Source organism: Colletotrichum fioriniae (genome assembly GCF_027942845.1).
Source record: "Colletotrichum fioriniae strain IMI 355084 chromosome Unknown scaffold_3, whole genome shotgun sequence".
Lineage (NCBI taxonomy): Eukaryota > Fungi > Ascomycota > Sordariomycetes > Glomerellales > Glomerellaceae > Colletotrichum > Colletotrichum fioriniae.
This window is the reverse complement of record NW_027076839.1, coordinates 1630662-1658584: the sequence shown is the minus strand read 5'-3', so window position 1 is coordinate 1658584 and position 27923 is coordinate 1630662. Positions and strand designations below refer to the sequence as shown.

Genomic DNA, 27923 nt, shown 5'->3' with positions numbered 1-27923 from the left:
AGCGTCGATGTAGGATTGCGTCAGATATGCAACACCTTCTGAATGTGTACAGAACATGGAGACATCTAATCTAGGCGCGATACCCTAGCTGTTGTAGACGATTAGAAGGAGTTGCGAGCGGTATTCGTGCCCTTGGCCTTTTGCATCCCTGTCGTTCGATTCGTTTTTCCTTTCCTCCACATGGAAGCAAGAACACACGCCTTTCCTGACAAGTTCGTCAGTGTCTGACATGTCCAGAAGCCAGATTGAGCAGCAACGATATATAACAAAAATGTCTAAAATGTAAGCATATCGCGAGGGTAGAAGCAACCATGCTAACAGTTCTGAACATTAGTCGCCAAGTTTTTACGGTACCATGGGGAAACAGAGACAGAGGAGAGTACGCTTGGCTTCCGGAAGACGCAAATACAGAGCCGCGTGTTGAAGATGGAATCCAAGTCTCGTCAAGAGGCAAAAATTATGTCTTTGGGCAAGCCGTATCATACGCAGGTCGTCTCTTGACAGTGTTATTGGCGGCTTACGGTCTTTACTCCCTCCTCACATCAGACTCCCCATCCAAATTTCAACCGCAGGACATGTCTTGCAATTGTGGTGAAACAATTGCAGAAGCCCGCGCGAACGGCTGCGTATATGACTCACTTGCTGCCGCCTGGCTTCCACCACACTGTCGGTCTCCTGAGTTGACCACAGAGTTTGAGTCTCTAGGCCCAAATGAGCCTGATACCATGGGCAACACCTGGGGCTACTGGCACGACAAGAACCAGACGCACCCCATGACTCTGGAGGAAGTGAGCCAACTACCTGAGGCGGCTCGCCATGGTCAACATGCTCGCTTTTTCACCACGCACCAATGGCATCTTGTGCATTGCGTGTTCTACTGGCGCAAGATGTGGGAGGCAGCGCGTTGTTCCCGAGGAGTCGTGGGCGCATCTTGCGGCAAGGACGGCATGCTTGTCATTGAGAAACGCTACGATACTCTCATGCACATCAATCATTGCATGACCATGTTCTTGAGGAGGGATTCTCTGGATCACATTGCCGCCGAGGCTGGTGTCGCGCTTCATTCAGACGAGCTTCATATCGCAAAGCCTCATAAACACCAAGATCAGGGCATGATAAATGAGAAGATGGGTGCGAATCACACCAGCGAGAGCTCGAGTACTTCCAAAGACCCTTACGATGAGACAAAGGAGAACCATAAGCACGGGAGCGGCGATCCATATGATGAATAAGAAACTGAGTTTCGTGGATGGAGAAAGACACTCAAAACATTCATATCGTCATAAAGTGGGAACTATAACTTTTTCGTGTATCGCCGTGCTCTCAATCTGGTGTTTTTGTCCATCATGGCGCGTGTAATAGAACAAAATGGGCAACAAAATACCTTACCTTGGTATTTTGGCATGCATACTTACCCAGACCCCAGAGAGGGCCATAACATGGGTTTCGTTTCTTTTTCTTCCACTGAAAAGCCGACACCATGCAAATGAATAGAGCAGTCTCGCCAGCTACCTCGTATGCTCTTTAGCCCTAGGCCCCACCTGCGGTCATCAATGGGTTACGAGGCATCTTACCATTGGGCGGCTGCCTAGTACTGTGATGCTAGTTACCTTCAGTAAGCTTGTGATGATACGCGACGATGATCTTCCTATAGAAGCCTAGTTCTTATGTGGGTAAGATTTGAGGCTGAGAATTGGTTTCCTCTCACATTCTCTTTAGATTTCCGCATCGCTCCAGCTTCATTACCTCAGTGCAGCCATCGCCATGAAGCTCCTCAATTGCTCTACCCTACAGATCGAGGAGTTCTCAGGATTATCTATACCCAAGTCTTATGCCATTCTTTCCCATCGATGGGAGGCCGATCATGAAGAGGCTACTTACCAAGATTTTGGGAAACCTGACGTGGTCGCGCGCAAGAAAGGATGGAAAAAGATTCATCATTTTTGTCGACTTGCATTGCAGCAAGGTTACAAATATGCCTGGGTTGACACTTGTTGCATCAACAAACAAGACTTCACAGAGCTGACGGAAGCCATTAATTCCATGTTCAAGTGGTATGCGCGATCTTCAGTCTGCTATGCGTATCTGTCGGATGTGGGCGTTGACGGGGTGTCACTTCAGCATTCTCAGTGGTTCACTCGTGGATGGACTTTGCAGGAGCTAATCGCGCCCTCACGAGTTGAATTCTTTGATAAAGACTGGAATTATATTGGAAGTCGAGCCGACCTATGCGACATTATCCAACAGCGCACAAACATTGACAAGAGCATACTCGTGGCAGGAAGCGGGAGAGTGGAAGGGCTCTTGACAACAATACCTGTTGCGAGAAGAATGTCTTGGGCATCTGGACGCACGACCAAGAGAGAAAGAAGACCTGGCGTACTGTCTCTTGGGAGTTTTTGGAGTCAAAATGCCGCTTCTTTATGGAGAGGGTAACAGAGCGTTTATCAGACTTCAGGAAGAGATCATCAAGGAAACCAACGACTTATCCATCTTTGCTTGGTCTGCTCCCACGGAATCTCCGTTGGGCTATTTTGGCATTTTGGCTATGTCTCCTTCCGCTTTTGAGACAGCAAATGACATTGTACTCAGCAGCGAGATCAAGTATAACCCCGAGGTATGTCTGAAGTCCATGCATCCGACGTCCACCTGCATTCAAGCGGTTTGTGTAGCGATAAAAGAACTGACACAAACTTCACAAGTACGCCATCACGAACAAAGGCTTGAAAATCACAACCGAAACCAGTCTTATGCCCGACGGCGCGCATTTCCTAAGTCTCCGTTGCCACAGATCCAGCGATCCAGGAAGTCGTCACCTCGGGATTCTTCTCAGAGATCAAGGCGGAAACGTCTTCCTCCGCTGGAAAACCGGCCGGCTCTGGAGTTTAGAGCACAGCGCGCCGGGCATCGAGCACACGATGTTCATCAGCAAGTTCCTAGAGCCAGACGTGGCGGAGACGCTCGTCGGAGATATGGACTCCATCTACCGCAACGCTTTCTGCTTCCCGCCCACGCCGCCAAAGGTGGAGTTTGTCAAAGCCCGACCCGACGGCATGTGGAGCTCGTCCCGGCGCATGTTTATCACGCAGGGGGCTGGACACGTTTGACGGATTCGTTCAGTACCGGACGTCGGGTGCGGCTGACCAAAACTTCATCGTTGCGTGTGGTTTTACCGGCGGTGGTGCCAATCCGTGGGTGTGTCTTGCAGCTGACAATGACGAGACGAGCCACATTTTCAAAACTGCGATGAGTGGTGATTTGGTGAAGTTGCGCAAGCTTGGCAGCGAGCGTGGAGTGATGAAGACTAGAATCGCGTTTGGTTTGAGTAGGCGGGTTGAGGACAGACCGGTGGTGTTGAGCCTCGGGATGGAGACGAGGATGTTGGAAGGGCAGCCTGTGTTTTCCATCTTTGTGAATCAAAGAACTGATTGGGGCGATTTGTGCTCAGTGATGTGAGGTAAGTAAACAGAACTGGAGAACAAGCCATAGAGTAATTACGCATCAGTGATGTGCTTACATAGATGAAAGTAGCATGGCCAGTGGAGATGTTTTTACATTTGGTCAAATATTATCCCATCCTCTTGGCACAAAAGTTCTCTGTTAGCTTCACCTACCAGCATGCTCCTGGTTTCTCCAGGCAGATTAAAAAATATATTACTCGACTTATTGTATACATCTCTGTCGTCTCCCCTTTTCAAATAAAGTATCTGACTCGCGTACTGTAGCCTCTGTTTATGACAGCATGCTCCGTTTGACTGTCTCTGCAAGTTTTCTAAATCGATATTTGTTGCTCACATGAAAGAGAGCAATGCAACTAACCGTAGCCAGCGCAAACGTACTTATGCATCTATTTATCAACCAAATCACAGGCAAGTTCCCTATGAAGAAGCTGCCTCGAAGCAAGCTGAGCAGATGGACCCCACCGTTGCCGAAGAGTCTGCCCCATAACGACAAAATGGAGCGGGTCTAGCCCTCGCCTGAATAGACGAGGCCCATGGCAACTGCCCACTTGAGCTCACCATAATAACCCATGTCTTCATCGGCCCTCTGGCGCAACGGTAGCGCGTTCGACTCCAGTTCGAGATTTCTCGAGATGCTATCGAAAGGTTATCTGTTCAAATCAGGTGGGGGTCAGTTAGGTCATCGTAATCACATGGGTGTACATCTCAGGACATTTCAGGGTGAGAGCGAGTTTCTTTTGATTTTTTCTCGCCCAGACATCTCGTGTCCGACCCAGTTGTCTAGTGTCCTATTGTTTTTTTCTTTTTTTCTGCAACTGGACTCATTATGCTGAGATTAACCATCTTTCAATGATGCTTTTATATCAAGCGCAGGTTTCTTTGAACGGGATTATGGTGTTCTATGTCATTGTCTAACAATCTCGGCAGATGGGCTCGGCTCGGAGTTTCCACACTGAGAACAAAAAAGAAATCCATCTCAAGCGAGCGGCAATCAAATACTGACAATTGTAAACGTGGTGAAACCAACAGACTGGGAACACCTCTGACAACAAGCCCGGCGAAGTTGCTTCAGTTGGAGGGGCTCTTGAGAGCAGAATCACAACCTAATCCGAGTGCACCTCGACCGACCCCATTATGCAGGAACGCAACCGCCTGCACTTCCGCCCCGAGAACAGCCCTGCGGACAGGGCGCACCCGCATTAAACTGCCAACTGAAGAAGGGGTCCGTCTCGTTCGTCAAGACCGGACCAAGCAACCTTGTACGGCGGGGTAAGCCCGAAGACTGCCGGAAGACGTCCCTGGACGTGATTTGGATCTGGCCCCATCCCTCCTCCGTGAGGGTCTCGATGCTCGTGCCAAAGACGTATTCCCTGAAGCCTGCCCAGCGCACCGCCGACGCGCACATGGGGCAGCTCTCGGCGTTGGTGTAGATGGTCAGGTTGGCAAAGGCGGCCAGGGCCTGGGCCGGCGTCATCCGGTATGGACCCTGGGGATCTACAAAGATTGCCGAGCAATTGTCGATGGCCGCCATCTCCCCTGCTTCATGATCAGCAAACTACCCTGGCAGGGAAAAGCTTTGTTGGGTTGTGTGAGATGAGATTCATACCATGCAGAGTCGGATTGCCGGTGCCAGCATTGTTGTTCGCGCCGGTGCAGACCAGCTCCCCCAAGCCGCCCGTAGTGTGGTTCACAATCACTGAGCCAAAGGCCGCGAACGGGCACGGGTTGGGCAGAGCCAGGTTGGCCTGACGCATCCAATACACCCGCGTGGTGAAGTTGATCCCATTGACAATCTTCAGCGGCGGGCATGTTTCCAGGGCCATGTACCGTTGAAGATCACCATCGCCATGTCCCATGACCAAGGCGACCAGTAGCAGGGCCACAAGACCGAGCGGTGCCTTGAACAGGCTCAGAGATGAGAAGGCGCGCATCGTGTCGCGCAAAAGAGCTGTGAGGCGAAGCTGCGACACGGGCGTGTATCCAGATTGGGACAGTCGAAGCTTCGGAGAGCTCCTGATTCGGAATAGTGAGTTGGAGGTGCAAAGCAGCTGCGGGAGGTGGCGAAACTCGGTCAATGCTTGTGCATTGTTTGTGTGTCGATGTCAAAGCAGATGAACGTTGTAGACTTTCCCCCACGAGGTGTCTGTAGTAAACCCATGCAGTGTTCGCATCGTGCATTTCCTGCGGCATTACTTGGGCTTTAAGAGAATGGAGACCGGGGTAGTGAGGGCTTTCAGCAAGCAGATAGGAATTGAGGCGGAAATCCATGGGCCCTATCTGCTGAGGTTGTAATCATCAATCTGGCCGTGATAAGAAGATTACGATGGATGCGGACCGCATCTTTGAGTATTGTGGCTTGCTTGGGCTGCACGCAAACACAGTGGCTGGCCAGCTGAACATTTCACTGACATGATCGGACCGTTCCGGGCCGCTCCGGGACCACGCCCGGCTGAAATATGGGTCCTTCCGGAAGCATCACCGGGCGAATCACCTAGAGTGAACGAGGCATGATTGTTAACGTGATTGAGAAACAATTTTCATGTCTAAACAAATGGATATCTATGGAACAGACAGAAAGTAATTTTGTTACATGTGACTGCAGCTTTCCCTCCCGCAGAGAGAGCAAAGCTCCTTTTGAGCCACTACCACGTCTCTCCCTTTCCTTTCCAGCATCTCAATATCAATATTATAGTTCGTCTTTCCAATATTTGATTCCAGGTCATCTTTCGGAATCCCATAAGGGTTCATGGACCTCCACGAGAGGTCGTATGGCTGAGGCGACGGCGACGAGGGCTCGAGCACCTTGGGCTTGGAGCCACCGTAGGCGTACATGTCCCGGTACCTACGCGATGGTGGCAGGTCGTCCTTTGGGGGCACCGGGGGACCCTTAGGACTAGTGATGTAATCACGGACGTAGTTATCGCTAAATTGAGGCGGGCTGTTACTCCGTCCGAACCTCTGATATCGCCCAGCAGCCTTTGTCGGCTTGTCGACGCTGCCGTCCGAGGATGGGCTGCTGCCCTTGGATGGCTTCGGGGTAGTCCACCTCGCGAAGAGCGCGAAGCCCGGGAATTTCTTCTCGACTAGGTTGCGAATCATGGGCGCACAGGCGCAGACAACCACGACGCCTAGCTCAATTGTCGTCCACCATACAACGGGCGCGTAGTCCCATGTTGGGTCGATGGAGTTTCCAAACACTGCGAGAACCTGAAGACGGATAATGGTTGAAACGAAGCCGACGGATCCAAGGAGGAACACCATGGCGACCGAGATTTTCTTGTTCCGGTTCATTTGCAAGCCTGGAAGCATCGCTATCGGGAGGGCAAGGATGAGTAGGTCCTGGATGATAGCCAGGGCAGAGTTCGCGTAGGCGAGTTGGTTGACGTCGAGGCAGGCACCGGTGTGGATGTCTTTGTTCCAGAATAACTCTATCGGGTGACATGAGAAGATGGTGAGGAAGCCGATGACTACCTGGCCAACAACAAGGAATCCGATCAGGGTGTATGCGGCGATGCGGAACTTCGGCACGGTGAAGATTCTTAGATAAAAGACGACGAGGGAAAGCTTCGCGAACAAGAGTACAAAGACGTATACAATCTCGGCGGCGTACACTGCGAAAGTCAGCTAAAACTGGTCCGACGTAAGAACTAGATAGACTTACGGAGTCGTAGAATCTGCAGTAGACCACCCGATTTGAGGTCGTAAAGATGCTTCCCAAATCCTAAGCTTGACACTGTTGACAGTAAGTCGCATATCCAAGCATGTACTTGCGATTCAACTCACTCAGAATGATTGCAGATACTGGGGCAATCGCAATGACAATGGCCGCAATAATCAACGCATCGTCTAGACTCCACGTCTTTGCCAAATTTTTCGCAATAAGCCGCAAGACAATCGCAATGACGGCCGTGACATAGACGGTGATGAGAATGGCAAGAATTTTGCCAGTGTCAGATTCGTGAGGGAGATTGCACTGCGTTTGTTGTAGTTTCGCGACGTCTGATTGGCTTGTCAGTATTCCGGTCCCTCTACCCAAACACGTAGCAATGGCCATCATCACGTCTCTGGATGTACTCACCAAGGGAGTCTTGCATGGTGCAGTTTGCAATGAGGCATGGGCCGACGAGCTGACCCAAACCAGTGCTCGCACACGAGCACGTCGTGTTCGTGAGGTCGCATCCGACCCCTGCGATACCCTGTACAAGGCAGTTCAACTGAGGGCCAGAGTGTTAGTCAAAGTGGATTCCATTCCGGAAAAGCAACCGAGCGAAAGGAGCCTCCAACGTCAAATCGGACTTACACCGCATGTTGAGATATTGCTCAGATCAGGTAGCTGTTGCCTCGCGATCAAATGAACGTGTTCTCCCGCAAAGTACTCCTCCCCGGCTGTTCCTACGGCGCCGACAAACGACAGAGCAAATGTGATCCATAGCAAGCCAAGAGAGGCCGCTGACGATGTTGATAGCCGCATATTGAAAATCCGAAACGAAGTATCAGCTGCTTTCTTTTTTTCTGCCCTCGGCTTTTCACAGCTCCATATAGCTATGGCCGTCTAACACGAGCTGTATGTGTCCGGATCGACGTAGTTTCTCGGTACTGGGGCAAGGAGCCAAGGTCGCCAAGTCGCCGCACCGGGCGCGCATGTAACTGGAAGAATTTCCCGAGAACGAGTGTTCAAGAGAGCTATCCAACAGTCCCTTGTCTTTGTTGGAGGTTCGAGTTCGGTGGTAGTGGGGACGACGTTGGAGATGCATCACAAGCGAGGTGGGAGGAAACAACGTTATCAACCTTCCCACCCCTTCCTCTCCAAGGGGACCCGTTCGTTGCGTTTGCCCCATGGATCTTGACACATCAAGGATAACTGGTCTTTGCTTCAGATGCAAAAAATGACCACCCTGGCACTCTCCGGGAAAAGACGTCAAAGGGGGGGTTCCGGGGCGGACAAAGCTCCCTCCCTGCTGTCTTCCCTACCCCCCTCACTTTCTTGCTGCTGCAGTGCTGCAAGAGCACCCTCCAGTCCAAGTGTTGCGAGGTTTTGTGGATGGGATGGAAATGGTCGAGGAAGCGGTGTGTGAGTATGTGCGCTATGTTCTGTGCGCTTACGAGCTGATTGGCCGTGTTTCTGACTTTCTGTCGATGTCCTCCCTCCATCACCCCCTAGCCTGAGTAGTCCTCCTCTGCTCCGCGCCTAGGGCTATACGAATATGTGATTGCAAGCTCAATGAGCAAAAGATCTGCCCAGACACTAGGTATCACGGTCATGTGGAGCTCCCCTGTCACTTATTTACCGGCATAAGCATATGTATAGACTCGACTTGGCAAATGTCCCCCAGCAGCTCTCGGCCTTTGAACCCGCGCCGCTGCATCACCAGTGGAAGATCTTAGAGTTCTGGCAGTAGATTCAAGCAACCATGGTGTCGGTTGTCATGTTTCACGGGACTAGGTCTGCAGGTCCATCCCGCCCTATCTCCTCAACCATTTAGCCGATCCGGAGAAGGTCCATCAAAGCGATCAGTGCGTCTTCCTCTCATTCTGTCTCTCCCGTCCACCTTTCGTCCACCTCTGCGTCTTGCTATCACACTCGCTCCGTCATCGATGTTACTACCCTTGACAAGCTGCAGGAACGCAGGGCCACAGAGTCCGTGTTATTGGAGGAGAAGGAAACGAAAAACGACCGTTCAGGTTCTAGCTGGTAGTCCATGCTGCTAGTGCCTCGGGCACACGGTGGCTCGGCCTATGGTTCCCCGCCACTTCGCGACCCTTGTCCCTAACCGGCTGCTGCTCCGGGATGTACGCTGTGATGTTTCACACAGCTCGAGTGTTTCGAAGCCGCCTTCGAGAAGGGCTGGCCAACAAACACAGCGCCCTCTCATTCGTTCCAATCAGCCACATTTGTTGCAGGAAAAGCTGCTACGTGAGGGAGGGAGGGGGAAAGTGTTTGGTCTGTGGTTCAGTGGTTGTCCCGTTCGAGTCTAAGCAGCCAAACTCTATTTAGACTCCGCCCATTCCTCTTTCACTCCCGCCCTTTCTCTGTGCTCCCTCATGTCTGTTCTCGAACTCTATGGGTCTCTTTCACCCTCTCAGATGTCGCTTCTGACGAGCATGTTGGGCCTAAGGTGATCCCAATGGTGCTTCGAGCTTGGTGTATTGATCTGTCTGCCTGCCTTCTCGAAACTTGGTTGACAGCAGACGAGCAACCTCCTCAATTTCCCCCGCCACGGCAGATATTGCTACTCGCCAGACTGAATCATTCGCATATCTTCTATTGGATACTGCCTATCAGGGATTCAGTCAGCTTTCATCTGGGACGGGAGCTAAATTGACTCATCTGTGGCAATCGAGCGAAATAGAACACCGTCAGTAAACGACCAGCAAAAGTTTCTCAGCGTACTCGGCCCTTCATCTCGTATTCTTTGTTTCTTCTAGAACCAGTCTTACACACACCACCGTGAAATCCTCTACGAACAGTCTGATCTCATCCTCTCAACAAGACACATCCTCCTCCCTCTCGAGTCTCCCGCCGGTAAGTGGGAGACCATCTGTATCCAAGCATTCTTTTGAGCCGAAGATTTGAATCTTCTGCTCGGAGGGACTACTAATCGGTATACATCTCCGTTCGGGCGAGATACGTTCCGCTGCGGGTTATGTGACGGAATCTCGAGCGCGAAATATCAGGCGAAATTTCTCAATGGCTGTCAAAAAGCATGATGTGATTGTAAGTTATGTCGAAACGATCGTATGTAGCATTGACAGCTGTGTGACGTGAGATCCAATCTGTCTATTGCGTGCAGATATGTGATTTTTCTGCCCTCCTGCAATCTTCGGCCCTTGAAATTGCTGCCTTTCTTTTCGCAACCTGTTTGGGCGCAGTATAAGACAGTCATCTTGAAGCTAGACGAGCAGTCTCAAGCTCGTAAATCCGAAAAGAGGAACCCATCATTGTACGAGAGCTACTCTGTTCAGCACTTTGCCTGCCGGAAGGCAAGTGACCCCAGCCTGCGGCAGGATTAGTGAAGCAAAAGCACAGCGCAGCCAGCAGACCAGTCGCCGCAGTCTAGGCTTGCACAAGAGATCGGACTTCGTCCCGCCCGGGTTGTTCCCTCGATTGCTGGCCACCATCTCGATGATGAAGATCTGTGCGTAAGGTCCAAGATTACTCTCAGTAACAAGGACATCCTTTGTGCTCTTATTCCTCGGAATAACTGGGCATAGAAGGAGACTTGAGGCGACAACCATTTAAGGTAGACCATGAAGATTTCATGCCCTTGAGACATTGTGCCTTATCTCCAGGTTCTCCACGCCTGGTCATGATCCTCAATGAGAATCTTCATGAGTATCCACAAGGGCCGGGTGCTCTCACTTACTGTGGTATGTGAGATGATAGTCACTCATGCCAGTCTCAAACCAGATTCCAGGGGCTGTACAGCCACATCTCGTGAATTTTAGCCTTTTCCCAATGTCTCCAAAGGACATGGGTCCTCGCGTTGACAACTCAAAGTGAGGTGATATTCAAAAGTAACTTGTAACGCTAATATCATGGGATTGGTTAAACTTCCCGGAATGCCTTTGATGACTAACAGCTGTTCAAAGCTTCACGCAGCCACATCAAAGTCGGCTACCACCCTTCTGTCAAGCCTGCGCAGCCTTCATGGCAGCGATACGGTGCTTGGTCCGCTCAACCACATTCTTCTCATCGTAGATACCGTTGACGCTGGGCGTATTGTTGACAGTCTGCGCCCACTTGTAGAAGCTGGGCGCCTTCTCCTCCAGCGATGTCAGGATGCTCTTAGGGATGAGCTCGTAGTTTGCAAACGAGAAGAGTCTCAGCGTGAACGAACCCGTGAGGACCTCGGCCAAAGTAACCTTGTCGCTGCCCCCAAAGTACGGCTTCGCGTCCTTCAGCAGCGGCTCAACCTCCTTGGCGATAACGTCAATAAACCCAGCCGCAATCTCATTCACCTCGGCTTCCGACTTTGCGAGCTGCAGTTTGAACAGCGACGAGTTGGCCTTGCTAAAGTACGTGTCGACGAAAAAGTTGATGCGTGCGCGGCGGAGGGCGGCGTCCTTGCTTCCCGCGGCGGGGACGAGGTGGGACGGGTGGGCGTCGGCGAGGAACTGGCTGACGATGGCGGACTCTGTAATGATTTCGCCGTCATAGGAGAGGGAAGGGACGAGGCCGCGCGGGTTGATGGCCAGGTACTCCTTTGTGCGGGGCACCGAGAGGTCGATGATTTCTTCCTCAAAGGGGAGGCCCAGTTCTGCGAGGGCGATGTGTGCACGGTGAGCCCCTGAAATTTTTTTGGGGGGTTAGCTGTCTGTGTATCTTGTCCTCTTTTCTTAAGGTAGGTAAATCTTAATTATTTTCGAGGGTGATGCGGTGGTTTGAGTCGTGAGACTTCATGAGGGGTTGGTATTATGTCTTCATGCTTAATTCTGCACGTGGCTCTCTGGGGTAGGTGGCTATGAGAAGAGGGGAAGAGGGGTTGAATACGAAGAGACGCAGAGGAAGAACGAGGATGAGGCTAGGGACTCATGTCACGTACATGGGCAGCCGTGGTTGGTGTACAACTTGATCTTGGGCGTGGCGGAAGACATTGTCAAGATTTGTTCTGATTCAAAGTGTCGATAAATTGGAGAGCTGCTAAACGTGTTGGGTGTCGGGAACTCGAGACTTGGCTTCTTGGCTTTCTAACTGAGAAGCTGTGGTTTGACTGGCGATGGTGAGGTTGGTGCGTATTTGAAGGAATCGAGTGTTGATAATTGATTACCAATGCAACAGTAGTAACACAATGAGGTCGGAAAGTTGCACCATTGAAAGACCGATGTCGTGATGCAACATGTCTCCCCCAGCGTCGAGAGAGGAGGGGGGAATAACCCCGCTCACTCGGTTGCTTGGCTCCAGTCCCCTTCTCTGAACTTCCGGCGGAGTTTACGGGGGAAGCAATCAAACATGGTTCACCCAGCTTAGAAATCAAGGGTCGGTGCTCGGCACGGATTTCACATCCGCAGATCTCTTCTCCCCGCTTCCTCACTGAGAGCCTCTCATTGCCTTTGCAATCATGCATTCACTGGATTCTGCAGTGATAGTGAGCGCAGTAGAACGTATCCGACTGGCCGATACAGATAAAGATGGCCCTCTTGCAGATGCTGGTTTATGTACTGTATCATAGATCATGATATCATCTGCCGTGTATTAGAGCATTGAAACTCCACACCTTCCGATGCGACGCAGACGAACCTCGTCCTTCAGTTCCCCATGCAAATAGGTCCCACTGGAAGAGCATCCGTGCGTCCGGAAATCAACATGAAGACCCTGAAGGTATTCCGATTCCGGTTCCTAGGGCTGAGACGAGGAGAGGTGGGGAGCTCTCTTCCGATGTGCCTTGGACAAGATCAATGTGAAGATCCCGCATGGCTGTTCAAAGTCCGAGACCATTGAGTTCCTTGGCAAGAATGAGTGAATACTTGCCGTCTGCGAGTGCGTCAGGGGAGGGGATCCTGATGGTCTAGATGCGTGCTGGCGAGCTCGGCAATCAATCGAAACAGCTCATGCCTGTCGGCCCATCCTCCTTGCGTACACTACGCAGACTACTGGATCGTCCAGTAACGGGAACCTGGATCGTGATCCCGGGAGTATGTTCCGGAGCATCCGATAAACCACGACCTTGGACGGATTGAGAACGATGCGTTCCTGTAACACTCGATTATCGCCAAGAGATATCTTTATCATTCCGTGCAGCCAACATGAGTTCGTAAGACGCATCGCCATCCCTCCAACTGAGCAACAACCGGGATAAGTAAACTTTTATTAGGTTCCTCTGCGAGACAGTAACCCGCAGACTTGGCAACAGCGGCCGTCTGAGACATTTCTATCGCTCATTAGACATAATGCAAAACTTTAGCTAATATTGTCCTGGATGACATTCTTCATAAGCTCGTGGTTGTGGGAGTAGTCAATCTCGACGTCGACGATGCAGACACCCTGATAACTCAACGCCTCCCTCATTACGGCATCCAGTTCCGACGAACGACTGACGCGCAATCCCTTGGCGCCGAATGCCTCGGCGTACTTCACAAAGTCGACCCCGCCCAAGTCGACGCCTGAGCTGCGGCCGTACTTGTCGACTTCTTGAAACTCCACCATGTTATACTTTCCATCATTCCAGATGAAGTGCGTGATGTTGCACCCCTGCTTGACGGCAGTCACTAGCTCTTGTCCGCTATAGAGAAATCCGCCGTCGCCGCTGATGCTTACGACCTTCTTGGAGCATGGCGGCTCCTGGACCAGAGAGGCTCCAATGGCCCATGGGAGAGCCACGCCGAGGGTCTGCTGAACGTTGGAAACAAGGAAGGACTTCGGGCTGTATGCGAAGTAAAAGCGTGAGAGCCAGATGTACATGCTGCCGACGTCCGATGCCAGAGTCGTCGACGGGGGCAGCAGGCCCTGCATGAGCTTAATGAAGTAGAGAGGGTGCACAGGACCGTCACCAGTCTGTCCCAGAGCCTGGGGACTCTGTTCCCAAGCGTGAAACTCTGTGAAGATGGCCTTTGCTATCTCGGACTCCTGCGGGCGGGAGACGTTTGCCAAAATGTCGCCCAGCGCCTTGACGTTGGCGGCGATGGCGCCTACGAGTTCGAGCTTCGGGTTGTAAAAGGCGCCGTAGTCGGCGGGAATCCAATCCAGGTGCAGAATCTCGAGGCTCTGGCTCTTGTGCCAGGCGTCGGCGTCGTACTCGGACTGATCGTAGCCCGCGACGATGACGAGATCGGCCTGGGAAAGAAGCTTGTCACCGGGTTGGTTGCGGAAGAGGCCGATGCGGCCGTAAAAGAGATGAGCGAGCTCCTGGCTGATTGAGCCTGCGGCCTGGAAAGTTTCGACGACGGGGATGGGGTGCTTGCGGAGGAAACTGTGGACAGCTTCGACGGCGTCTGGTGTTGCTGCCCTCGATCCGAGGAACAGGACTGGGAATTTTGCGTTTTGGATCATAGCCGCTGCCCTGCTCAGTGATGCAGACGGTGATGTGCCATACTGAGGCGGTATGAAGGCGCTCGAGGGCAGCGCAGGAATAGACGTCTTGGTTCCGACTGTCATGATATCAATGGGTAGGCTGATAGCTGTTGCACCCTGCGGGTACGCCGTAGCAGTTCTGAAGGCATCAAGCATAATCTCTGAGACTTGATCCGGGTGCACAGCGCCGGTGGTCTTCTTGGTGACGGGCTCGAGAAGTTGGACGCCTCTCAAGCTCTGATGTGTCTTCTTGGCAGCCTGCACCCGCTTAACATCGCCGACGATGGCAACAACGGGTGCACCCTCATCGTTGGCGGTCACGAGACCGGTGACAAGGTTGCTAGTTCCCGGGCCGGAGGTAGCGATACACACGCCGGGTCGGCCGGTGATCTTGCCGATCGCTCCGGCGATGAAAGCGGCATTCTGCTCGTGGCGGCAGACGACCAGCTGGATCTCGGGGCGGTCAATCAAGGCATTGAAGACGCTATCGATCTTGGCGCCCGGAACACCAAAGATGTGCTTGACGCCGGCGGCGACAAGAGAGTCGATCACGACATCTACTGTTTCTGAAGGCATTGAGTGACGGTGTGCTTGTTTGAGCGTGGTGTCAATTCAAGGAAGAGATTTGAATTCTGATGAATAATCCTGATTAGGATGAAAAGAAGTGAAGCATTAGGTGTGTGTTGGTCCAGTCCAGTTTAGTTGGGCTAGGAATGCTGAGGGTATAAGGTAGCCGCCTGTTTGCGTCAATTTCAGAGGGCCCTGCAAGAACGAGAAAATATCAAGTGGTCATGAGCAGAAACAAGAACTTCAGCTTCACGTTCACGATCACGATATCGGTCGGCGAGAAGCGGAGATGGAGAGAGCAAAAGGTGGAGATTGAAATGCCGCAAAGTTCCCTAGCGCTTGGCTTCCAATCGGCGAGATCTGACTTGTTGAGGAGCAAGAAGCACCAAAGTTCAAAGACCGAAGGAGCGAGGCGGTGATGCCGTGCGACTGACGTCAGCGCCTTCCCCAGGCAGTGGGACCAAAAGCGGCGCCTTCCATTTTCCACCTCATTGTGATGTCCTTGATGACTCAACCATCCAGCGCCAGGAAAGAGCCACACAATCGCAGCTTCCGTTCGCTGAAACTCAGGAAGGTCTCGCCCGCGCTTGTCCCGGAGCCGCCTTCCGTGCCCTTCCGGTGCCTCCGATCCGGCGGACGGGGAGGCAGGTGGGCGGGCAGGTGCGCTCCTTCTGCAGTCAGCAGTCAGCAATAGGGGGCCACTTTCGTGGCCAAACTCAATAGAAACCCCAAACTTTCGCTGCTCACTCACCACCGCACTCAACGTCTCACTTTCGTGACCACATCATCTCATTTAACAGCTGCAGCCTTACTTTATCCTATTTTTCGATACCCTGTGACTTCAATTCGACTTTCGCCGCAACAACAAGAATACTGTTAAACCATATCAGACACCATGGCAGTCAATGAAATATTCCAGTACTCCATCATCTCAGCCCTCATGGACGGCGTTGCTTCCAAGGGCCTGCCCGTCTCTGACCTCATCTCCCATGGAAACCAAGGTCTAGGAACGTTCCGCTACATGGTCGGCGAGATGATCATCCTCGACGGAAAGCTCTACCAAATGAAGTCGGACAACACCGTGACACCAATCGACACGAGCCCAGCCTCCGACGCAGTCGCCCCCTTCGCCATGGTCACCCGCTTCCAGCCCACGGCAACGATCAAGGCCGCTTTCAGCAACAAAAAGGAGCTCTTTGAGCACCTCTCCCAGGATTTCCCCGACTCGAAGAACTTTTTCCTCGCCATCAGGATCGAGGGTGTATTCAAGGGTATCACGGTGCGGACGGCCGGCGGCCAGAGCAAGCCCGGTGAGAGCCTGGTTGAGGTCGGCAAGCACCAGGCGTCGCATACGTTTGAGGAGCCGGTGAGGGGTACCGTCGTTGGCTTCAGGTCGCCAGAGTATACCATGGGCATCAGCGTCGCTGGTGACCACCTGCACTTCATCACTGAGGACCGGACTCAGGGTGGACACATTCTGTCTTTTGGTACGGACGGCGAGGTCGAGATTGGTGCCGCGCAGATTTCAAAGTGGCACGTCGAGCTGCCGACGAATGATCCAGAGTTCAATAAGGCCGCTCTGGAGGGCGACAAGGAGGGCATTGCTGCTGTGGAGGGTTAATAGTGGGCGTGGAGCAAGGTAGAAACATACGATAATCCTAATGATTGATAATCTCCTACCATGAACATTCTCGACATGGTTGCAATGCGAGAGGAGAAAAGAGAGAAGATACATGCAAGCAAATTCCGATTGGATTGGCAACTGGGTCATGGTCCACTTGTGAGAATCCTCCGAAGCAGGATACGCAACCTAAGCATTTAGGCAAGTCTCACTGGACACTCGACTGTGGGCTGCTTATGGATGCAAACTCACCAGTCACTTTTTTACAGGTCATCGTAGAACGAGATAGGTATGTTCTACTGAGCGATGTATGGATCTTCATCAGGGGGACAATATTTCAAGATCACGACAAGTCACCAGCACGGTCGAGCGGAAAGTTGAAAAATGACATATTAATTCATGTTCAAAGAAGGCAAATCCTTCTGTAGTACGATATACAGGTACCATCATCGGAGTGACCGTGATGACAACGCTATGCCACAAATGCAAATGTTCGCCATTCTATGGATGTCCCCGGGTAGTCCCAATGCCTTTATACCGATGCCAATTTGATGAGAAGTGTGTGAAAGATGAAGAGATCAACCAAGCCAAGCAACCACTTAGGAAGTGTAGCTGCAGCTGTTGGGGTCGGTAATCTGGACAGCGCGGACAACAACGCCAAGGCAGTCGGTGTTGCCGGCAGGGTTGGTGACACCAGAGGAAACCCAGACAGACCAGCTGCCCTCGATGCTGTTGGGGCAAGCCAGGAAGCTGGAACCGTCGAGGGTGAGGTCGCCGTACTGGTCAATCTTCCAGCCGGTGCGCTCGCCGTTGCGGGGCGCGGGCTGGGCGCCGGTGGTGTAGCCGAGCTTGCCCTGGCCCATGCCGGAGCGGTCGGCGTAGAGCTGCTGCGGGGTGGCGGAGGCGGCGTAGAGGTAGAGGCCGCCGTCGTCCTGGTTCAGGGTGAAGGTGGCCGAGTCGTCGTCCTCGGTGCTGTCGCAGGTGGCGTTCTGGTTGGGCAGCTGGAGGAAGATGGAGCTCTTGGCGGCCTGGAAGGTCGAGAAGTGCACCTCGCTGGCGGAGCGGAGGGCCATGAGCTGGAACTTTGCGTCGGCGGGCAGGCCGGGGGCGGTGCCGTTTGTGGTGCCGTTGTTCTGGCGGGTGATGAGCTGGGGGACCGCGGCGCCGGAGACGGCGGCGATGAGGGAGGTTGCAACGGCGAGGGTGTTGGTGAACTGCATTTTGATGGTTGTGTGTTTGAAGTGACTGTGGGTGTAAAGACTGATGTGGTCGGAGGATTACTTTGTGATTAAGATTGTTGGTTGTTGAGTGTGATGAGATAGAGTCTTTTGAATGTCGTTTGAGAGTGGGATCCGTCGGTCGTCTTATATCTCCGGTTGACCATCACAAAATGCTGGTTGCTGCGGTGCCACCATAAGGCTCCAGTAGTCCAGGGGGCCCCGTTTCGATGATCATCTCGTAATCATGGGGTGCAGAGAGCGAGGTCGCGTTGGTTGCGCCAGTCCAACCGGTGCCCAAAGTTGAGTGTGTGCACTGCCGGAGCGAAGATCTTCTCGTAATGCCGGCCAGGGATACATGCGGAGCCCGATTGACATCATGAGCCCTGCCTCTTGTGGTTTGCAGTGGAGTCGCGGACAAATACGAGAGGGAGCCGCCTCGCAGGGGGAGGCGAGGGTAAGTGACATGGCATGGCACCCTCGGAGAGACTTGGCGATGCGGCATCCCGCCTCCTAGCGCTGCCGTCTGCGCCGTCCGCGAAACCCGTTGCCTCTGCCCCGAGGTTTTGGTCGACCTCGCATCCTCGGTCTCTGCACGTTTACCAACCAAGTGTGTGTGGATGGAGAAGTTGAAAGCGCCACAACCGGCGGCCTCGGGAGGACGGAGCCGGCCAAGGAGCAGGTGAGGATGCCGATTGGGTCGGTTCTCTATTTAGCACAGCCATTGTCATGGATGATGGATGAACCGGTGGTCCCTATTCGATACAAGAACAAAAAGATGGGGAAAGTAGAAGGGAGAAGAAAAGAGGCAGAGTTGAGAGCGGGAGGTTGGCGGTGGCTGGTTCTGCTGAATCGCTCACAAACTCAACCACAAAGCTGCGCCCCAGCCACTCAGAGTGCCAGGCCAATATCAGTCGTGTTATGCTGTAACCAGCACATACCACTCGGTGCCTTAACATAGGGCAGAGGTGGGCTGTGATGTCACAAACAAACGACCGACTGCCCCACGTCCCCTATTTTCAGACATTTTAGGCATTTTAGACAGGAGCCGTCTCTTTGGGAATTGTCTTGGCTTTCCTCATGGCGACATGGCTGAGGAGCTGCAAATAGTCTAACTCCCCGGGAGGCAAACGACTAGACGGTGTGGGCCAAGGGCCGTAACGTAGCATGTCACTCTTGCTCAAGGCAGAGCCTCCGGAGCTAGGGAAGCGAGAGGTAACCCGTTTCCCGACCGATGAACACATTTTACATAAACGAAACGGCCAACAAGGCAACCAGAGAAGAGAGAGAGAGGCGACAAAAAGTCAAGAGTCAAGGACGCTAAAAAGTCGGTCACTTGCTCCCAGTCAAGGGTCCATCAAAGTGAAACTGACGCCAGCCCAGCGTCGCTCTCGATAACGCCGATGAACCTTAACCTATTAATAGCCGAGTCACGGGCTGGCAAAGCCAGGTCGATCCGCTAAAATCTCTTTGGGTGCTAGGCGTGCTTTTCCGGAGAATATTCCACAGCTTCTTCCAGCAGCTGCTGCGTCAAGCGCTTGGCAGACGCTTAGCTGGGGGGCGAATTCACAGCGACTCGTGCGCTTCGTAGAGAAAAACACGGCCCATCGTCATTGGGATTCTTTCCATAGCGTTGGGCAAAACATTGACAGAGACAACAACGAACTTGTCTGCAAGCAAGACATTCTCGGTGTGTCGGTGCGACTCAACCCTGTCGCTGCCCTGGAGGCTGCTGGAGACTCGAGAGGCCTTTCAGTCCGATTCATGGGTCACTGCAATGGCCTGATGGGAAATCCATCGAAATGGCTCAAGGGCCGTGTTCGGACGATCTACTGCCCCAGAAGCTTTCAAGTTGGGACGAGACGTGGAGACGTTGTTCCCACCTTTATCCTGCATTTACCCAGTTATTCCAACCTTGATGCGTATTTTTATTTCTTTTCCACCTCCTGAGCCCCGGAAACTTGACAAGCGAAGCATTCGAGCCATATCGAGAATATTGGAGACTATTCTAGAACGGCACAACGGCATGGGCATGACCGAAGATTGTGTTCATCGAATCTACATAGACGGTGTTATATTCGTCCGGTGGTTATTTTTCCTGGTCTCCACTTGTGATCTACCTGTCCCCCCGGAACATGATCTTGATTAAGTAGTGTAGATGATCCATGACAGCACCAACAGCGTCTCCAAAAATATCCAGGCTTAACAGCACAGTGTGTCGATCACCAATCCAAATTGACCATGATGGACCAACGCAAGAAAAGAAAAAAAAAAGTGTCAAGCACTATGTTTAAATTCGCGCATGATATGGTCGATCATTTCTCGTGAAGGTAATGCTCGGCCGAGAAGAAGTTTCACAGGCTGCATGCAGCCCGCTGCCCAGTCGTAAGATAGGGATAGACACGGGGTAGGCAGAAGAAAACATGGTTGGGTGCAGGTGCACGAGGTGCTAGGGAATAAGGCTGGCGTGTTGCCAACGCCGAGGGCACATCTTGACTCAATCATTGGGACTCAATCGATTTTGTGTTGTTGATTGATGTTGCGATCATCCCGTCTCTCATGATTGTGTCATCAGAATTCGTGGTGAAAGTCCTCTCGAGGTTTTCTAACCATATCGGCGTGGACCTTCTTCGTTGCAGTCTAACTTTTCTGAAAATTGTGATATACCATCTACCGAGATGAATGCAAAAACATAACCGGGAACACAAACTGTCGTCTCGAGACGTCAGAAATGGTGCGGTTCTGATTTGTCGTTCGGTTGCCGTGTGCTGTGAGAAGTAGATTTTGAAAAGAAATTCAAGGACATTGAACTTCCGATCCATGCAGTGTAGGTACTCTATTGCTTCATGCACTTCGCCAGAAGACAGGCATTGCTTTCGTGAACATAATGGTTGCCATGCTGGCATGACCTGCGCGGGAAAAGCGTCCGAAGCCCCGGAGCATCCAATGCACCTTTCCTTCGCTTGATGAAACTAATCCACCTCCGTATTGCGCTGCAAATAGTCCTTGTGTAGAGACGGGATTACCGATGTCCTGGACTCCTGGTCGCTGACAGGTTTACAGAGCAGGCTTGCTGTCTGCATCTCATCTGGGCCCTGGTATGTCAGCTTCAAGCTCCTAAGGAGTAGGCGCGAGAAGCCCTCCAGGAAGGTGAGAGGGGCTAGGGAGCCTGACTACCGACACGAACATCGACACTGCTCCATAGCGGCGACGCAGAGTTTTTTTTCGTGTTCGGGAGACGGCGTCAATGGCCAAAGGTACGAAGCCTTATCGTGTAGACTACATGTACGGATACAACGGCCCTTCGTCTTCCACTCGATCTTGCTATCTCTCATCTGAGCATGTTTTCTTTTGGATATTAGATCTTGTTAGCTGAATTTCGCTGCAAATCACTTGATCATGAAAGTTGCAAAATTCTATTTCGAGGTCAAATATGTCAATTACATGGTGCTCACTTTCACCGTCAAATCGATAGGCACGATTGGAGACTTTGCTTTTTACTTCGGAAATCATCTCGCGCTCTCAGAAATGAAGGGAGTTATGCTACACTCTTTCCAAGATTTGAGTCCTGTGCAATCAAGCTCGATGGTTCCGGTTGATTCAAAGAAGAGTTTCATGGAGGTTCTTTTGCATGGAATGATCTTTCCTAAGATTACTCAACCATCATCATGATGCATATGTTGCTACAACGCGGAATTTTCCATTGCATTGTCGTGCTGGGAAAAAAAACCGTGTAGCAACAGTGGTACGTCAATCCGACTCGGTTCTCTCTCCGTTGCTTCACAATCAACTAACTTTGACGTGATGGACCTTTAGAGACAATCGACATGCGAACTGGTAGCTCCACGCAATTAATTAAACTTTATAGCAAGCTCAAATCGAACCTACGGGCTTAGAATCTCTACAAGGCGACAAAAGACCTTTTTTCGATTCCTCCACAGTCTGCAACCATGTCTGAACCTCGGGTAGACTGCTTTTTTTCTACACGAACATAAACACCAGATGCGCGGTTTTGCATACATGGACTTATAGCTCGATGAGCAAACTTACCATCATCTTCTTATTATCTATCCCGCTACATCCGCATGTCGAAAAAATCCTCTCGAGTATTACCGAGCAGCCAAATATGTCACGTGCTGGTGGAGGGCCAGACCGACAAGTTACAACGTATCTTTCATTTCGGAGACTCATTCGTACAAATTGGGGTTGCTTTCTTGAGATTCGCTCAAGCTCTAGGATGAAGATGATATTGATGTCCATGGTCGAAGGCTTCTGGCGTGTAAGACATCTCGACTTGTGCCACGAGGAAGTTGGCAAGCACCTCCAGACCTCAGAGTCCGGACTGGAATCAGGGCAGGAGGCGAGCAAAAACATTACACTAGCTCCGAATCCGCGGTGGTGGATAGAAGCATTCTCACGAGCAGCTGCGGAGGCCCATCTACAACTGGAAACATCGACTCGGCAGGATATTACATATACCGAGGCTAACCGGCAGGAACACCTCAAGAGCAAGGACGAGCTCTGAAAGGCTAGCAAGTCTTGAACTATTATAGGTAGCTCTGTGGCCTGGGCCTCGGCTTATCTTGCGGGGAACTGCGCCAGGTATTTGGCGGGGTGTGTTGGTGCTTGGTGGCTTGAGGAGCTAAGCTTTTGCGGAAAGCTGACGCTTCCAGGCTCTCTGAGACCAACCAGCGTCTGAAATTGTAAGGATTCGTCGGAGTGATTCCTCAACTATCTTTGAGTTTGATCACCCACAGCTCCTAACTTGTTGTAACAGACATAGATATCATTGCAGACAACGATGTGTCTTTCTGATGTAGATGTGGAGGTGCCGGACTCAGCATAGCATTGTAGATGGGAATGCTTTACCGAGACATGCAAGTCATCTGTACATGCACTACCTACAGGGCCCACAAATCTCGCTATGACATAGCTCTCGACCTGAGATGAGGGGAAAACCAAGGGGCGTTGAGGGAAGCTTGATCAAGTCTCAGTGCATGTGGATATGAGGGGTCAAGCTTACCTGTGTAATTCATCCTTCCATCACGTCCATAGACCTTTCCACTGGCCCCCAAAGCGCCCTCAACATGACTCAAGATCGCAAACCTCCAACCGTCAAGCTCGCGGAGTATCTCTTCACTCGCTTACACCAGCTCGGCATAGGTGCCATCCATGGTGTTCCGGGAGACTTCAACCTCTCGTTGCTCGACTATGTCGAACCCGCAGGGCTACTATGGGTCGGCAACGCCAACGAGCTGAATGCAGGATACGCCGCCGATGGGTATGCTCGTATCAAGGGCGTCGGGGCACTCATCACGACATCCGGCGTTGGCGAACTCTCGGCTATCAATGCTGTCGCCGGGGCGTATGCTGAACGCGCAGCCGTGGTTCACATTGTTGGCACGCCTTCTAGGGTCTTACAGGATAGCCGGACCCTGATGCACCACGGCTTCAACGATGGAAACTACAGACGGTTCGCGGAGATGCATTCTCACGTCACTGTTGCGCAAGCGAACCTTAGAGATGCATCGTCGGCACCGCGTCAGATAGACGAGGTACTGAGGCAGTGCCTGGCCCAGAGCCGTCCGGTCTACATTGAAATTCCTCAGGATCTGGTTGTCGTACCTGTTTCGGCCAATGGGCTAGATACACCGATTCAGCTGCCCGATGCTGTGCCAACATCGGCCGATGAGGCTGCTCTGACAGCAATCATGGAAAAGATTTACGCTGCGAAACATCCCATGATTCTCGTTGATGGAGAGACGAGGCCGTTGGGTATCGTCGAGCAGACCGAGGAGCTGGTGAAAGCCACAGGTTGGCCTACCTGGACTACTGCTTTCAGCAAGTCACTGGTGGACGAGAGTCTGTCAAACTACCACGGTATCTACTCGGGTAGATTCAGCGATCCCGCCGTCAAGACGTTTGTCGAGAAGGCGGACTTGATCCTGTGCTTTGGCCCTCACTTCAGCTCGACAAACACTTATGCTTTCTCAAGCATACCGAAGCCGGAGTTGACAATCCTCTTTAGCGACAACATCAAGGTGGCGGACCAAACATTCCGCGATGTCACCATTAGAGCGGTAGTCAGGTCCCTCCTCGAAAGACTCGACAAGTCCAAGATTCATCAATATGCTCCTTACCCAGAACTTCCCAAAGACCATGGCAAAGAGTTCTCAGAGGTGGCGAGCGAGGGGAAGATAACTCAGTCCAAATTTTGGCATCTCACGTCCAGTTTCGTGCGTCCAGGTGACATCATATTCGGGGAGACAGGAACGGCCGGTCATGGATCTCGAGTCTTTTCCTTACCGGCCCATACTAGAATGTTCCTCCCGACAACCTGGCTTTCCATCGGATACATGCTTCCTGCTGCGCAAGGCGCTGCCTTGGCGCAGCGAGAACTGGTCGAGTCGTCCAAATATCACGAGATTCAGGAAGCACGCACGATTCTTTTTATCGGCGACGGCAGTTTCCAAATGACCGTTCAGGAGATTTCGACCATAATACGCCACAAGCTAGAAGTGATCATCGTCCTTCTCAACAATGATGGATACACCATCGAACGATGTATACATGGGTTGCATCAGTCCTACAACGACGTTGCCCGCTGGCGCTACTTGCAGGCGCCAGGTTTCTTCGGAGGCAATCCAGAGACGTATACAGGCTCCGCAAAGACCTGGGGTGAGCTAGAGAAAGTGTTGAAGGATGACAATCTGAAGGACGGGAAGGGCTTGAGAATGGTGGAAGTTTTCATGGACTCTGATGACGCGCCGGAGGGCGCACTGCTTGACTTACTCCAGAAAGAGAAGAAGAGAATTGCAGATAGCCAATGATAGGTAGGGCAGGTAATAGATGATAAGCGTACTAGAAGAAACTTCCGATTGGCTTCCGACACGCGATTACTTTGAAGACGATGTAGACAGCAAGTCTAGAGAACACAGCCCTGCTTATTGAACTTTAATGCTGCTCTCCATGAGGGTTTCCAAGTATATAGCGACAAGTTGCCGCTCACATGGGGGCAAAACAGTAGAAAATGGAATGTGTATTATAGACGTCCACAATTTGGGCTTCGCGTGTTGCGGCTCTGTAGCATGCGTACTTCATTATCTGCGGTCTTTCTCGATGGATGCTTACCTAGTCGCCTTTAAAAATGGCTTGTTGAGCCTTTGAATCTATTATTACGGAATATACTTGATGCAAGTTCCTTTCCGAGCTTCCGATGACAAAATGCGGGGTGATCGGCAGTTGCGAAAGTGATACATTAAGACAGTGAAGCCGGCCCGTGTGGGAGCGTATCTCGGAACCGGAAGTGTTGCCTTCGAGGATGTTGACCACTTAAACAATGCGGAGAGATCGGATGAACAGTGATTTGCTAAAAAGGCGCCGATACAGCGCGATGCTGTCCATTTTGCCTCCGGCATCTGCGAATCCTTAGGCAACGGACAATTCAGTCGTCAAACCAGTGACCTCACCGAATACCTTACCTTTCTAACTCAGTAGGTAGAGGCGGTTGCATCGTCATTTCACAGCGAAAATGGCCATCATTTCGGAAACCGTAGCATTCGTTTCAGCTCATCTTCCAATTCTGATCGTTGCAATTGTGGCGATTCACCTGCTCCGAAATTTCACAACAAGAGGTGTTTCCAAGATACCGGGCCCATTCCTGGCCAAAATCACTGATATATGGAGGTTCATTGATGTGGCGCGCGGAAAGGCTCATGAGACACACATCAAGCTCCATGCGCAGTACGGACAGTACGTACGACTTGGACCGAACCTGGTCAGCGTCCAGAATCTAGAGGCCTTGAAGACAATCTATGGTGTGAATAAGGGATATCGTAAGGTAAGTTCGAAGTGTCTCGGAGAATTCGTGGCCTCTACTGAAAGACTCTTTCTAGACCGAGTTTTATGCGGTACAGCAGCAGCTAGCCAATGGCAAGCCGACGCAGACACTTTTTACAACCCTTGATGAAGACTTCCATGCGAAAATCAAAAGACCTATCTCGAGTCTTTATTCTATGAGTACTCTGACAGAGTTCGAGCCCTTCGTCGATAGCACGATAGAAAAGCTACTGGAGAAGTTGGACGAGTTTGCCCACGCTGGACGGGAGCTAGATCTCGCGACATGGCTCCAGTATTGTAGGTGTCACAGCCCAGTGAAGTGATTTCAACCCACGTAGCTGACACCAATGTGTCTCAATTTAGATGCTTTCGATGTGATTGGAGAGTTGACCTTTGGCAAGCCGCTCGGCTTTCTCGATCAGGGCCAAGATGTCGGCGACGTGATGCTTTCACTGGAAAAGATGGTTGACTACGCGGGAATGGTGAGCTTTGATGGAAAACAAGATGAGTAGTAAGTCGCTGACAGAGCGTATCTCTAGATTGGTCAAATACCTTGGTTGGATCATCTCTTCATCAAGAACCCGATCAAGCGCAAATTTGGTGGTGGGTCGACCGGAGCTGTCGCTCAATTCGCGCACCAGTGTCTCGAGGAGCGTCTCCATCGGCCCGAGGGAAAGATAGAAAACCCGTCCCACCGCGACTTCCTCGCTCGCTTCTTGGAAACCAAGAAAACGCACCCACAGGTTGTCGACGATCGTCAGGTCTTCTCGTGGACACTCAGCAATGTCAACGCTGGGTCTGACACGACAGCAATTTCACTGCGAGCGGTGCTCTATTATCTCCTCAAGAATCCCTGGACTTTGAACAAAGTTATGAAAGAGATCGTTGACGCCAGAGAAAACGGGAAGATGTCATTGCCCGTAACTTGGAAGGAGAGTCAAGAGCTGCCGTACCTAGATGCGGCTATCAAAGAAGCGCTCAGGCTTCATCCCGCAGTCGGCCTACTCCTTGAAAGAATAGTTCCGAAAGCCGGTATCCAGCTTCCTGATGGTCCATTCCTACCTGAGGGCACCGTTGTCGGCATCAACCCATGGGTCATGCATCGTCATCCTGCATTCGGCGATCATCTGGAGTCCTACGTGCCGGAGCGATGGCTTCAAGGCGAACACGAATCCATGGAAAGTTATGAAATTCGGAAGGCAGAGATGCAAGGAGCGACTTTCACGTTCGGTGCCGGACCACGTACGTGTATCGGCAAGAATATCAGCTTGCTTGAGATTTATAAAGCGATTCCGACTCTTCTCTATACTTACGATGTAAGAAAAACACCCAACACTGGTAGAGATCAGACTAACAGTTCCGCACCTATAGATCAGCTTGAGCTATCCAGACATGGAATGGGATACTGTGAACGCGTGGTTCGTGAGACAAAAGAACATCCATGTCAAGTTGACCAAGTCCGGCAGGAGTTAAGATTTGTGGATGCCAATCAATCCATGATTAGCCTGACCTATTGGCCCTTAATGGCATTGAACGTTGACTGAAATGGCTTGTAGTCTTCTGATTACAGATCATTGTAGTGCCGGTAACGTGACTAGGAGTTTGGACTTCCTAATGAGTCCATTACAGTCTCGTAATCTTTATCATGTTGTATGAGTAATCATGCACAGGAAAGAAAGTAACATCCCGCCGGTTTCTTTTGTGTTGCATCGTAGATCAGTCGCTTGCTTTTGCTCAGAGGCCCCGCCACAACAGCCGTGGACTGAACAGCGCGGTGGATAAAGTGGGTAATTACCGATGGGATAGCCAGGTTTCAACACAGGCACGAGTCTTGCTACGCAGTCTGCAGAAGGCACAGGAGTAGTCATTCACATCGACCTTTCATGTCCCATGGAGATGTCTGAGGCATTCTGCCACAATCAGGATCGATCTCTACGGCAGGTTCTCTTCACTGAGGATATACATCCCAGGGCCTCAGATCCACGCTTGTGGCTTCACCCGTTCGTTCAGCACCTCGAGCGCATACTTCATCATGACAAATAAGCGTAAGAAGACTGGGTGCCTGGGTTGCAGAAGTAGGAAAAAGAAGTGCGACGAAACCCGTCCCGACTGTCACTTCTGTGTTGCGAAACAGGTTGAATGTATCTGGCCCGACAATTGGCAAGAAGTCAAGACGGCGCCTGCACACAATGGTGGGTACAGCGGGCAAT

The 27923-nt window shown here is 51.7% G+C and overlaps 9 protein-coding genes and 1 non-coding gene across 10 annotated transcripts; 5 read left to right on the top strand and 5 right to left on the bottom strand.

The window, feature by feature from the left end:
• Nucleotides 1-2576: 2576 nt before the first annotated feature.
• Nucleotides 2577-3107, top strand: N0V96_003352 (uncharacterized protein; the record flags this gene model as incomplete). The annotated part of the gene is made up of 2 exons (XM_065756808.1): nucleotides 2577-2617; nucleotides 2792-3107. 2 exons carry the CDS (start codon nucleotides 2577-2579, stop codon nucleotides 3105-3107), a joined length of 357 nt encoding a protein of 118 aa, XP_065614575.1.
• Nucleotides 3108-4041: 934 nt separating this feature from the next.
• On the top strand, nucleotides 4042-4134 carry N0V96_003351. The gene has a single exon. It is a non-coding gene; the product is annotated as a tRNA-Trp (tRNA).
• A 459-nt stretch (nucleotides 4135-4593) lies between these two features.
• Nucleotides 4594-5392, bottom strand: N0V96_003350 (uncharacterized protein; the record flags this gene model as incomplete). The annotated part of the gene is made up of 2 exons (XM_053191128.1): nucleotides 4594-4955; nucleotides 5068-5392. 2 exons carry the CDS (start codon nucleotides 5390-5392, stop codon nucleotides 4594-4596), a joined length of 687 nt encoding a protein of 228 aa, XP_053051553.1.
• Nucleotides 5393-6047: 655 nt separating this feature from the next.
• N0V96_003349 (uncharacterized protein) lies at nucleotides 6048-7555 on the bottom strand (the record flags this gene model as incomplete). The annotated part of the gene is made up of 4 exons (XM_053191127.1): nucleotides 6048-7072; nucleotides 7123-7182; nucleotides 7245-7460; nucleotides 7540-7555. 4 exons carry the CDS (start codon nucleotides 7553-7555, stop codon nucleotides 6048-6050), a joined length of 1317 nt encoding a protein of 438 aa, XP_053051552.1.
• A 3535-nt stretch (nucleotides 7556-11090) lies between these two features.
• On the bottom strand, nucleotides 11091-12056 carry N0V96_003348 (uncharacterized protein; the record flags this gene model as incomplete). The annotated part of the gene is made up of 2 exons (XM_053191126.1): nucleotides 11091-11749; nucleotides 12005-12056. The coding sequence occupies 2 exons, from the start codon at nucleotides 12054-12056 to the stop codon at nucleotides 11091-11093; spliced, it is 711 nt and encodes a 236-aa protein (XP_053051551.1).
• A 1303-nt stretch (nucleotides 12057-13359) lies between these two features.
• Nucleotides 13360-15045, bottom strand: N0V96_003347 (uncharacterized protein; the record flags this gene model as incomplete). Its single annotated transcript, XM_053191125.1, has 1 exon — nucleotides 13360-15045. One exon carries the CDS (start codon nucleotides 15043-15045, stop codon nucleotides 13360-13362), a length of 1686 nt encoding a protein of 561 aa, XP_053051550.1.
• Nucleotides 15046-15931: 886 nt separating this feature from the next.
• On the top strand, nucleotides 15932-16657 carry N0V96_003346 (uncharacterized protein; the record flags this gene model as incomplete). Its single annotated transcript, XM_053191124.2, has 1 exon — nucleotides 15932-16657. One exon carries the CDS (start codon nucleotides 15932-15934, stop codon nucleotides 16655-16657), a length of 726 nt encoding a protein of 241 aa, XP_053051549.2.
• Nucleotides 16658-17256: 599 nt separating this feature from the next.
• Nucleotides 17257-17877, bottom strand: N0V96_003345 (uncharacterized protein; the record flags this gene model as incomplete). Its single annotated transcript, XM_053191123.1, has 1 exon — nucleotides 17257-17877. The coding sequence occupies one exon, from the start codon at nucleotides 17875-17877 to the stop codon at nucleotides 17257-17259; it is 621 nt and encodes a 206-aa protein (XP_053051548.1).
• A 5084-nt stretch (nucleotides 17878-22961) lies between these two features.
• On the top strand, nucleotides 22962-24704 carry N0V96_003344 (uncharacterized protein; the record flags this gene model as incomplete). The annotated part of the gene is made up of 1 exon (XM_053191122.1): nucleotides 22962-24704. One exon carries the CDS (start codon nucleotides 22962-22964, stop codon nucleotides 24702-24704), a length of 1743 nt encoding a protein of 580 aa, XP_053051547.1.
• A 701-nt stretch (nucleotides 24705-25405) lies between these two features.
• On the top strand, nucleotides 25406-27186 carry N0V96_003343 (uncharacterized protein; the record flags this gene model as incomplete). The annotated part of the gene is made up of 5 exons (XM_053191121.1): nucleotides 25406-25714; nucleotides 25770-26010; nucleotides 26077-26195; nucleotides 26253-27029; nucleotides 27085-27186. The coding sequence occupies 5 exons, from the start codon at nucleotides 25406-25408 to the stop codon at nucleotides 27184-27186; spliced, it is 1548 nt and encodes a 515-aa protein (XP_053051546.1).
• Between the last annotated feature and the right edge of the window lie 737 nt (nucleotides 27187-27923).